At 41.9% G+C, this 12,205-nt stretch overlaps 2 protein-coding genes across 2 annotated transcripts; one reads left to right on the forward strand and one right to left on the reverse strand.

Moving 5' to 3' along the window:
- The first annotated feature begins 3,391 nt into the window (after window positions 1-3,391).
- WFDC11 (WAP four-disulfide core domain 11) lies at window positions 3,392-9,278 on the forward strand. Its single transcript, XM_057704036.1, has 3 exons — window positions 3,392-3,492; window positions 5,638-5,779; window positions 9,198-9,278. The coding sequence occupies exons 1-3, from the start codon at window positions 3,392-3,394 to the stop codon at window positions 9,276-9,278; spliced, it is 324 nt and encodes a 107-aa protein (XP_057560019.1).
- A 343-nt stretch (window positions 9,279-9,621) lies between these two features.
- Window positions 9,622-10,799, reverse strand: WFDC10A (WAP four-disulfide core domain 10A). Its single transcript, XM_057700873.1, has 2 exons — window positions 10,712-10,799; window positions 9,622-9,770 (listed from the first exon to the last, which is right to left on the reverse strand). Exons 1-2 carry the CDS (start codon window positions 10,797-10,799, stop codon window positions 9,622-9,624), a joined length of 237 nt encoding a protein of 78 aa, XP_057556856.1.
- Between the last annotated feature and the right edge of the window lie 1,406 nt (window positions 10,800-12,205).

Raw genomic sequence — 12,205 nt, forward strand, 5'->3', positions numbered from 1 at the left:
CAGGGAAGTCCTGAGAGTTTTGCCAATTTTAAAATGTCTCTAGGTATCATGCCTGTTCTTAAGCATTTGAGGGAATTTCAATCAAGGCATGTAATTTATCTTCTGCTTGGTGAAAATGTTGATGCAAACATAAAGACTTTGAGGGAAAATAGGGTACTTGCAGGGAAAGAGACAATTACTCCTTTATGACTGTTTAATTCACAGTATCCAGACTTCTTTGTTTTTGCTTTTTTATTTTTCTTTCTGTTTGGCTTCAGGAGTCTGGAGCACCAGATTGGGGGTGAAAGAGGAGTGGGGAGAGGACTGGGAATTTTTTAGAACAGTACTTAACCTCTTCTTTCAGAAGCCCAAATCTCACCACCAGTGAGCTGCCTAAAATAACAGCCAGCACTTATTTTGCATATTCTGTGTTCCAGGTACAAGACCCTCTCTTATCTTCTCTTATGCACATTGAGCACCATCAACTGTTATGTATTTTTTTTTCTTTTCTTTTTTTAAAGAAAGGAGTTTGTAATTTTATTTTTATTTATTTATTTATTTATATATGTATATATTTATTTATTTATTTTGGCTGTGCCAGATCTTAGCTGTGGCATGCAAACTCTTAGTTGCAGCATGCATGCGGAATCTAGTTCCCTGACCAAGGATCGAACCCAGGCCCCCTGCATTGGGACCATAGAGTCTTACCCACTGGACCACCAGGGAAGTCCCTGTTATGTATTTCTTTTATGTATCTTGTTTATTGTCTGACCCCTCTACTACGATTAAGCTTTATGAGGGCAGGGATTTTTGCCAATTTTTTTCATGACTGTATCTTCAGTACTTAGAATAGTGTCTGGCTTATAGTAGTCACTTAATATACGTATTTGTGGGACAATTAAAGTTAAAGCAAGTGAGTGAAGGATAAAACTTTCCAAATGGGTTAGAGTTTTAAAAAAGGACCACAAAAAGTCAGTAAAATTAAATAACTTTCATCCCTCTGGAGAAGAGAAAAGAGAGTCTGAGCTTAATAATAATAATAATAATAATAATAATAATAATAATAATAACAATAATACTTATACTGATAATAATAGCCAACATTTATTTTGCACATTCTGTGTGCCAGTGCTTTATATAGTTAATACTTGCTATGTGGATACTATCATCCCCATATTACAGATAGGGAAACTGAGGCTTTGAGAAGTTTGGTTGTTGGCCAATCATGTAGCTTATATTAAGCTAGACGTGTTGCGGTTGGGATTCAAGCTCAGTCTCTCTGACTCCAGTGCCCATGTTTTGTTCACTGTCTAAACTACGCTGACAGTTTTTAGTGTGGTACCAAGTGGGAGAGAATTTCCCTCCTATGGTAAGATAAGATGTGTATCCTGTTGGTAGAATAAACCAAACTTAATAGAGGAAAAATTGGCACCAACCATACCTAGGGTTTAAGACAGGCAGTATCCTTTACCCATGACCTCTAGTTCTACAAATCTGTGCTCCAAAGTTAATAATGGATTTAACCAAATTTTAGTTGCAAGGAGGTTTCCAGTGTTTCCCCCAAGGAAGGGAAATCACAAATTTTCAGATGTCTTATGATCCATGGGAAAATATTAATGATATGTGTAACTAGCATGTTGGGAAAATTCATGGGGAATGTTGCTAGTAATATGTTGAAAAGCTTGTCTTTAAATTCATCCAGAGGAGCCACACTTATTTCCCTGCTTCTGTATGAGAGCTTGGGTATAGAACTAGCCTTTTCTAGTCACTACCTAAATTTAGAATACAATATGTTATATTATTAACTAATATAATATAATATAATATAATATAATATAATATAATATAATAATGTGATACAGTATATTTACAAAAAAAAGTTTAAGCCCATGTGATAGTCAAAACACTAAGTCTGAATTAAAATTGTGGCTTCCTCCATAACTAGAAACCTACAATTGGAGAAGAGTGGTCAGTTTCCTTGCTCTTTCCTCTCCTCCTGCAGGTGGCTAAGTGCCATTTTGGAGGTGGAGCACCAAGAAGAGATAAAGAGGTCAGGACAGCTCTTTTTCGCAGGCAGTGTTGCACTTTCAAAATTTGTACTCTCTAGGCTTGGTATTGCTTCAAGTTGACTCTGTCGTGGGGGGTTTCATGGGTTGAGTCTTCCCTCACCCCAGTTGATGGAAGTTGCTCACCTGTGGTTCTCTAGATCCGGCTGAATCCATCTCCTTTCTGGCTGGTTTATTGTGACACTTTTCCCTGGCCACTCACTTTCTATTTCCTTCTTTTGGATTCCATGGCTTTTCCCAGCAGCCTGCTTGGAATGAATATGGCACAAACCCACACTGGCTCTTTCTTGCATCCTTTGCCCTGTCAAATCACATAGTGCAACCAGTAGCTTCTGTTTTGTTTCCATAGGTGACTTCAGCCAGCCTGCTTTCCTTTTGTGTTCTCAGGTGTGACTCAGACATCCACCTACTGTGGCTCCGCGAATACTTGGGGCACATTTAGAGCTCTTGGGAGGTGTCCTTAAAGCCTTTTCAGTGACTTAGAATGAAGAGAGCTCAGCATTCTTTAAAGAAAATCTGGTCAAAAGTCTCCTCCCTCAAATATGTCAAATTCCTGACCATTTTCCACATTTAAAATGAATAAGGGTTTTAAGAGTCATTTAACCACTTTTGAGCCATCTTTCTTTCTCTTTCTAAAAAAAAGTCATTCAAGTGATCTGTGGCAAGCTCACTTTAGGGTCTATCCAAAGGTCTTGGCTAAAGCTTTTATTTTAATAACACATTAAAAGTTTTTAAGTAAGAAGTCATGATACACAACAGCAAACCTGATGATTTCAGCTTTATAAGAACAATTTGTATTCACATATCTGCACCTATAAAAGACAGAATAACATACATCCATATAATGGTATTACTAGAAATAATTCGTTGCCTGCTTTGTACTTTTCATGTTTTAAATTTTGTATGGTGACAGATGGAAACTAAACTTTGGGGGGCGAGCATACTGTAGTGTATATGGAAGTCAAAATATGTTGTACATGTGAAACTTATATAATGTTATAAACCAATGTTACCTCAAAAAAAAGAAGTAAAACAATTTTGTAAGGTGAATTTGAATTATTTTTTAATTAAGGAAATGTAATACATTAAAAAAAAAAAAAGGTTTTCCTGCAAAAGAAAGGCATGAAGCTTGAGACGGCGAGATACCTTTTAGCAAAGACAATGTCCAGCTTTGATGTATGCCTATGGTTAAGTGGTCGAGGGCAAGGAAGAATAACCAGAAGACCAAGTGTAAAGAAATTCCATGAGAATTTCCTCTTGCTTCATATCTCTCTTTATTTATGTCTTTTGATCTCTAGCAGCAACTGGGAAGGAGAAGACTCCTGATGACACCTATGCAGACGTATATGGTCAACATCATGAAGTTCTGGACGCCTCTACTTATGATGTTCCTCTGTGTGGTGCTACTGTCTGTGTTGGGAGGAATGAAGGAAAAACATAACCACAGGTGATGAGGCTGGGTTGGGGATCAAAAGGCGTGATGGGGCTGTGCTTGTTTCTGGACAAATGAAGTATCGTGCCTGGCATTTCTGACTCAGGACTCATCTTCCCTCAACCACCTATTGGAGCATCAGATATCCTTCTATACACAGAGATCCAAGAAATTCTCAAGGTGAAGTCCTTCAAAGTCCTTCTTCCGACCTCGAAAGTAGCAATGTATATCTGTCAGCTTTTAGATACGAGGTTGAGTCAAAAATTATCCTCCCTCTGGCTGTAGAATTTACAGAAGTTTTAATATAACTGGAGTGTGGATAATTTTTGACTCACCCGCGTTTGAGCAGGAGGGGGCACCAGTACAGAGCTGCCATATTTTCCCATTCTTCCAGAAGCTCTGTGTCCTACCTGTGTGCACTTTGAAGAGTACCAAATGGGCACTTCTTTTTTATTAATAATTAATTAATTAATTGGCTGAATTGGGTCTTCGTTGCTGTGTGCGGGCTTTCTCTAGTTATGGCAAGCAGGGGCTACTCTTCGCTTGTGGTGCTTGGGCTTCTCATTGTATTGGCTTCTCTTGTTGTGGAGCATGGGCTCTGGGTGCACAGACTTCAGTAGTTGTGGCACACAGGCTCAATAGTTGTGGCTCGTGGGCTTAGTTGCTCCGCGGCATGTGGGATCTTCCTGGACCAGGGCTCGAACCTGTGTCCCCTACGTTGGCAGGCAAATTCTTTACAACTGTGCCACCAGGGAAGTCCCACCATAGTTTAGTTTTGATTTTGAAACTTCATTAAAAAAGAATCAACGTGTGGATGTGTTCATGTCTGATTCTCTCACTCAGCATCGTGCCTGTGAGTTTCAACCATGTTGTTGTGAATATCAGTAATTCATCCCCATTTGCATCTTCTGCATACTGGGAGAAATATTTAAGTCTAAGCAGTAAGGTGTAACAGGGAGAAGTCCAGTACGCTGGTCTCAAGCAGGTCTGCAAGCTATTCCTGGTTTCAGGACTTAATGAAGCTCAGGTTCTTGATGTCTCATCACAGAAAGAATTCAGTGAGAGACAAAGTGATAGGTAAGAAGTGGATTTATTTAGAGAGAAACACACTCCACAGACAAAGTGCAGGCCATCTCAGGTGAGAAAGGGCCTGGGCACTTCTTGATATATACTCTTAATTTAGAGGTAGGATATTTCAGAAGTCTGATGGGATGTAATTGCTTGTGCTAAAGCTGACCCATTGGTAGGATATTTCAGAATGTGAAAAGATAGAAAAGAGACATGAGATGGGTCCTTAGTGGGGCAATGTTGGGGGCCATATGATGAGAAAGTGAAATCAATGGAGGAGGCCAAGAAAATTAGGTGAGAGAGATAAGAATCTGGAGAGAGGCTGAGTAATTAAAGGCAGGGTCAGCAAAGAGGGGAAGAAAAGTGGGGAGAATCTCTTTTTTTCATTTACTTTCATTTATTTTATTGCACATATATATGGATCAATTTGGAAAAACAGACATCTATATGATCTTGTGTTTTCCTACTCATGAAAATTACAAATTTCTTCATTTAATTAGGTCCCTTTCACTATCTTTAAATATAAATCTTTTTCTTCATAAAGGTCTTTTTTTTAATTTTTAATTTTTAATTTTTTAATAAACTGCATATATTTAGAGCGTACAATTTGGTATCCCAATCTCCCAATTCATCCCCCCCCAACCCTCCCCGCTTTCTGAAAAGTGGGGAGAATCTCTTGCATGATCTCTCTGGTCTAGCTTCCCACATTATGAAATAGGTGTGATAATGAGGCTAGAGGATATCTCAGCCTCTGAGATCTCCCATTATAAAAATGTAAATTTTATAGGAGGGCACATGAATGCTAAGAGTATACTGAGTCCTATCTCTAGGATGCTCAAGGAGGACCCAGAAGGTTGCAACACTGTAGGACTTGGGGAGCAGAGAAGGCAAAAGGGTCCGTGGGGATGCGATGGGGTCAGTGAAAATGCAATGAGGAGGCTAAGGAAGGGGATTTTTCTTAGAAGGCAGACACCTTGGTGGGGACTTGAGGCTGGGATTCTAGGAGGGGTTGTTAAGCCTATGAAGGGTTTCTCTTCCCACACTTGTCTATCAGGCCGCTGTCAGCTTCTTACCATCTCATCTCAATTTCAGGGGGGAATTGTTACTTCCGGAATGCTGGGGATGGCCAACACTCCAAGAATGTGCCAAGAGATGTTCTAGAACCTTTAGATGTATAGAAATAAATCACACATGCTGCTGGGCATACTGTGGAAACATCTGCTGGGAAAACACAGTGAGTTTGGAGATGCGTGTTTGGGTGTGTGTCTTCACTGATTCTCACCTTCTTCCCAGATGCTGCTTTCCCTAAACAGAGGACTGAGGTACTCTAAATCCTAGGCACAAAAATAAGAGAAGACAATGTCCCCTAAACCTGGAAGGCAATTCACTGGCAAATAGACCAAGATACCAGCTTGGGGCACCTTGCTTCTTTCATTCTCTAATCAATGCCTGCACTGTCTTCATTGTATTTTTCAACAGTTTGCTCTTTTCCTATTTTTTCAGTCCAGATTTGTAGCCATTACTTCCATAGTCATACTTTTCCATGAGCCCCTTTAGCTTGGCCAGGCCCCAAATTTCTACCTTTCTCTATTCAATGAACCAGTACCTCCCTAGTTAGAAGTGGATAATTTCTGTTGTTACATGAAGTATTCCTGTTTCAAGGTCTGGTGAGGATGAGTAATATTAAGCTTGGGAATGAATTCTTGCTTTTCAGAGTTCCAAAGCTTCTAAGCATCTAACCTTTTTCTCTTGTAGATAATCACTGAAAGGCAGCTAAAACCCTAACCTCCCACTGCGACACCAGTGGGACACCACTCTTCTCACTGAGGGCTGTGCAGGAGTAAATCCTTGGTAAATAAACTCATTTGCCGACAGTGGTCTTTGGCTTTTTTCCACTTCATTCTACTACCCTTGAATGATGCCCCACCCTTATATTGTTCCCATCCTATAGTGTACATAAGTTTCTGACTCTTGCTTCCAACTCTTGCTTCCCCATTTGATTACCTTAGAACTAATAGGCTAAGTCCTGGGCTTCACAGAATAGAAGTTTATTTCTCACATGCCATTTTAATAAGGGTAATCAGCAAGCAGCCCTTTCTTTCAGTTTTTCAGAGAGCAGGTCTCTGGTGAATTTGTTTTTCATAGGGTATGGGTAAACAATTCTAAAACTACTTTATATGTATAAAAGATTGAACACATAGGTAGGTAACTGGTAGATAGGAGCTGGGTTTCTGTTAAATAAGTTACAAATAAGCAAAAGGAAAATGCTAGAATGAACCCTGGGGTACTAGATTAAAATCAGAGATATCAATATGAACTCATGTTCAGTTCCCTCTCTTTCTCTCTCTCTCTACACACACATACACACACAGATAGACAGATGCAGAAATACTTACAGACGTGTATACATAGATTAGTCACACATACATATATTTCTTAGCTATGCCTGCTGAAGGGGCCTAGAAGCAGTGATACCACAGTAGCAATAAGCACACAAAGAGCCTGGATTTTGGTTTCTAAATATCATTCTCCAATACATGGGCCAAGGCTTTTTAGAGAAATGACTGATTCTAGAACTGGGCTTGGAAAATGTAAGATGAGACTGGGGAATCTTTTGGGGTCAGAATTTCATGAAAAGCCAAAAGTCAAAATAATGGGAAACAGGAGCCAACCTGAAAGAGCTCCTAGTGGCCAAAGCCAAGAATAATTTGAGTGTACCACTGCTGGTCTATTAAAATGTTACAAAGTTAATGGAAAAATAGACAACTTCAATGTAAAGTACTATTAAAGAGAACAAAAAGTGAAAATTGAAACATTTCTGCTGGAAAGAAAAATTTTCCCACTAGAACACCTTGAGTCTGAAAAAAAAAGGTAATACAGGACTGCAACTTTAATTACATATTTCTAAGCAAACATTTTAACATATGAAAAAATACCTTGAGTCAGAAATTTAAAAACTCAGCATGTAAGCAGACAAAAAACCAGGGAGACAAGAAATAAGAAGTTGATAGAACATAAAAAATTGAAGAAAAAGATAAAAGTCATCTTAGAAACAAAGATTGTTACGAGTTACTTAGGGCAGAATAAATTCAACTAAACTATAATAGGAATTGAGAAAAATAATGAAAGAAGCCAAGAGACCAAAAATAAAATACAAAAAGTAAAAATAGTAAGAGAGAAAAAGTTTGAGTTTTAGGGTTTTGGGAGAAGAAAACCTGAGTCAATAACAACAAAAAGGACCATCATAGACACAGCAAAAACAATCCAGAATAGCCTCAGATATCAGATGTTAGGTGCCCTCTAACTTAGACTCTTACTTCTACCTTCTCATAGCCTCTCACTAATGGTTTTCAGGAAGCGAACTCTTCCCAAGCCAAGACACCAGACACTACATTAACTGATGGATATACTCCTAGATAATGTAATTTTAGACTTAGGAACATCTTCTGGAGAGAAGGTCTCCCTTGAATATTTCATGTCATGCCCATTCTAATTGTATTTGGGCTGATGGGCATTTCTTGGTGGTAGATCTTACACTCAGCACCTAAACCCAACTCTTTCATTCCAGATACCTTCCTATAGCTTCTTAATTATGCATTCTGGGTCCGTTATGACATGGACAGTGACCAGAAGTGGGATGGGACACACTTTGCTGATGAAGGCATCAGTATGGACCCACCTGTGAACACTGGGGGCAGCCAAAGGAGTTGACCAATGTCATGATATATGGGATGAGGAGGATACTTCTAGAGTCCTTCCACATGCCTGACATAGAGAAGAAGCAAGAGAAGAGAACAAATCATACAAAGTCATTGCAACTGTGAGGCTATGGGTTGGTTGAAAACAGATCAGGGCTGATCTGTGACTGTCTGCAGGCTGGACTTGACATTTTGGAGACCCAGATCATGGCAGAATCTGCATCTGATTCTTCCTTCGCCACCATAAATTTCAAGGTCTTCCAAGGGACCCCAACTCTTCCCTTCTACATATTATGGAGGCATACAATTGTTCCAATAACAGAATATGCAGTGGTGTCCAGGAAAGCTCTCCTCCTAGCCATAGCATTATAGGTGTAGCTTCTCACCATGAAACCATGGGTAAGACCCATAGCCATCATCCTGTGCCAATTAATCCTTAGTTGCTTCACCATGAACCACCTGCTCCTCCACCCTGTGGCTTCCCTCTGGATTATAAAAAAGAAGAATGAAACCATAAGGAGGATTGGAGAAAGGTGGGGACCACTCAGTGAAAGGAAGGCACCAGAGTCTCAGGTCCTGGCACCCCATTCCAGGCCCCATTACAAGAGTGGCCCCGTTTGTGCGTGATGGAGTGGGGGAGAGTCAGGGTCAGCGCCGGCACTCCCTTCCCACAATGGAGAAGGAGCAAGCAAGCAGGGAGGGCAGAGGAAACATCCTGCTCTAGCCAGGCCATGACTTCTCACTGTCTTTTGACCTTGGACATGTCACTTTGCCTCCCCAGGATTCATTTTCTTCATTGTGAAGAGGCAGTAACCTGAACCTCTCCAGGAGGATGAGCAGAATGGGATGGGGGTGGACCAAGTTTAAGAAGAGTCCTCCTCGGGGGCCTCCCACTCTGTGTCCCAGAGTCTAGCCTCTGCACATCTCATGTGGAACTTGCCCTTGTGGCTCCAGGGTGAGGAATGTTCCCCTGAGCACCAGGAGATGCCACACATGAGCAGGTTCTCCCCCTGGGAGGACTGGTTCAGTGAGTAGAGCACCAAGGGGGCGGAGCCTGCTGGGGCCTGGCAGGAGAGTGAAGAAGCATGACAAGGGGAGAGAGAGCAGAGACCTGGAACCCAGTGGACCCAGGAAGGTGGGGGCCTTCTGGGGTCTGTGCTGGGTTCTCAATGATCACAGGCACTGGGAACGAACTAGGCAGGTCCCTGTGCATTTGTTCTGGTTTATTTGACAGGAACAGGTGGTTCAGACAGTGGGGAGGGTGACATTCCTACTGGCATCCTTGTTCTGGGTGTCAGGTCCTTGTCTTCAGCTGCAGGCACTGTCTCTGGGCAGAGAGCTGGGGCAGCAGGATGCACAGCCCCGCCTGCTCTCTGACTCACAGGATGTTCATGCAAACGTTCCCGCAGAATGTTGAACAGCATACATTATTTGCTTGACACTCGAGGTGATGTGTGCAGGGGAAACTGCACAGATATATTTTGGCTCTCTTTTCACACTCCTTGATTTCTGGAGATAGCTGCTTTTCTGAAACAGAGCAGGACCAGCATCAATGGAACCAGGCCCCTGGAGAACACCTCTTTAAAGCTTAGAGCCTCCTCCAAGACCCCAGACACAGTCCCATTCATGACACTCTTGGACGTTTCAGGGAATTCATCCTATGCCCTTCACCAAATCCTGGTGATTGGTAATATCTTAAATCCGATTCCTCCTATTCTTCCCCAATAGACCTCAATGCCTGGACTTCCTCGACCCTCTCCATAATCCTACAACCAGGACCCCATCATCTCCCCTATTCGTCGTGGCCTTGGCCAAGTCACCCCCATAGAATCTACACCCTAACCCTGAGAACTCAACAAGGTCTAGGACATCCTGCCAGCCCTCCCCACTGTCCAGAATCTGCAGGGACCAGAGAGGAAGATGAACTTGCCTCTTCACCTTCTCTGTCCTCTCCTACTCTCACTGTCTGCAGAATCCCTGCCCCGTACCAGGAAATACCACTTTCAGTATTTCCCTTGCACTGTCACCAACCTGCTCCCTCTGAGATAACTTTAACTTGACCTGTGCACCCCAGATTTTCCTCTCCCAATGTCCTTTCATTCTACACCTGCTCCTGTGAACATCTCTGGCTGTTACCTGTCACATTTGTGCATGAATCAAAGGACAGGTGTTCTGTTTTCCTACCTGATTCTCAGCTCTGGTGTACCTTTCACTATTGTAGGTGCCATGTGTCTCTGGATTTGGAGGATGGAGAATAAAAAGATGTAGTGCCCCCTCACCCCAAAATTCTTCCCAGGCCTGGATAAAGGGGCTGGAGGGCCATGGTTTGGGAAGAACCAGAGTCTCCATGGTGCTGTGATCAGAATAGGAGGTGCTGAAAAGTTCCAGTTCCCAGGATCTCCTTAGACTGGACACAGCCCCCTCTCCTTCCCCCTTCCCTGCCCACCCTGCCCCAGACCATCACCTACTCTTCTTCTTCTGGTTATAAGACCCTCCCTGGGCCTGAAGCAGCAGAACACAGAGAAGCAGGATGAGGAGCAGGGCCCGGGTTCGCATGACTCTGCCCAGAGTGGTGAACTCTCAGTGTGGCCCGGACTCGCCTGGAGAGCTGAGTGTGGAGAGTGAAGGAAAGAAAGGAGAGGTGATCCTGGGCTCCTCCCTGCCTCTGCTGGCCAAGCCAGGGCTGAGCAAGGAGTCCTTGTTTCCTGCCCCTGCCTGGCTTTCACCATGGCCCATTTGTGTGAGACCTGGGCTTCTGCAGAGATGACTCCTCCTCTCACATAGCTAACCCTCTCCTTTTGCAAACAGAATTTTTGTTTGCTGAAAGATGTAATCAATTTCTATTTTCTAATTACAAAGTAATTTATGGGAAAGGGAGAGGAGAAAAAGAATATTCAAAAAGATGATCATCTCCCTGCCTAGAAATAACATGAGCCCTGTTGTATTATCTTTCTAGTTTCTTTGCATATTTACTGTACAGGATTCTTTGTTTTCCCACATTTTGAATCACCCACCTTTTGTTACCCATCTTGTCCACCCTCAATGAATCATACAAATGTTTCACAAAACGTGGTTTCTCATAATTGCACATCCCTCACTTAAAATAAATGCCTATTCAGTATCAAAATCTCTACTCACTGTGTCTATGAGGACAGGAAGCAAATTAATGGCTCCTCTGTGCTAGTCTGCACTCTGTTTATAACCAGTATGGTAAATCCTTCAAAAAATCAACGACAATGCAAAATATTAATGCTGAAATTTTTATTCATAACTGAAATAATATATACTTGTTAGTAATCAAAGATCCTTGAAGATGTTTTAGTTTGTTAAGATTTTAAAAGCATAGCTCTTGGGACATCCCTGGTGGTGCAGTAGTTAAGAATCCGCCTGCCAATGCAGGGGACACAGGTTTGATTCCTGGTCTGGGAAGAACCCACATGCTGCAGAGCAATTAAGCCCATGCACCATGATGGCTGAGCCTGCGCTCTAGGGCCTGCGAGCCACAACTATTGAGCCCACTTGCCCCAACTACTGAAGCCCACGTGCCTAGAGCCCGTACTCTACAACAAGAGAAGCCACCACAATGAGAAGCCCGGGTATCGCAGCAAAGAGTAGCCCCTCTCGCCGCAACTAAAGGCTGCACACAGCAATGAAGACCCAATTCAGCCAATCAATCAATCAATCAAACAATAAATTAAAAAAATAAAGTGATTCACTTAAAAAAAACATAGCCCTTAATAAAAAGTACATCTTGTTTCTTTAGTGTTAAAAAATGCCTATTGTCAAGCATCTGTATTATACTCATTACTGAATCTCTAGACAATACCCTGTTGAACACTTTTATTCATAAAACCTTGAGTTTTTTAGAGTAAAGTAATTTGTGGGGGAATTTGTGGATGAAAAAGTAAGTAGGTAATTTAAGTATATATTGTGTACACACACACACACACATATACATAGAG

The sequence above is a fragment of the Hippopotamus amphibius genome, chromosome 12, assembly GCF_030028045.1.
Source record: "Hippopotamus amphibius kiboko isolate mHipAmp2 chromosome 12, mHipAmp2.hap2, whole genome shotgun sequence".
NCBI lineage: Eukaryota > Metazoa > Chordata > Mammalia > Artiodactyla > Hippopotamidae > Hippopotamus > Hippopotamus amphibius.

Excerpts from the sequence above, each read along its gene's own strand:
- WFDC11 (XM_057704036.1), top strand. The coding sequence starts at position 3,392 with ATGGTCAACATCATGAAGTTCTGGACGCCTCTACTTATGATGTTCCTC. Across the intron at positions 3,493-5,637 it reads AAGGAAAAACATAACCACAG|GGGGGAATTGTTACTTCCGG; the intron begins GTGATGAGGCTG and ends TCTCAATTTCAG. Across the intron at positions 5,780-9,197 it reads ACATCTGCTGGGAAAACACA|GGTGAGGAATGTTCCCCTGA; the intron begins GTGAGTTTGGAG and ends TTGTGGCTCCAG.
- WFDC10A (XM_057700873.1), bottom strand. The coding sequence starts at position 10,799 with ATGCGAACCCGGGCCCTGCTCCTCATCCTGCTTCTCTGTGTTCTGCTG. Across the intron at positions 9,771-10,711 it reads TTATAACCAGAAGAAGAAGA|AAAAGCAGCTATCTCCAGAA; the intron begins GTAGGTGATGGT and ends GCTCTGTTTCAG.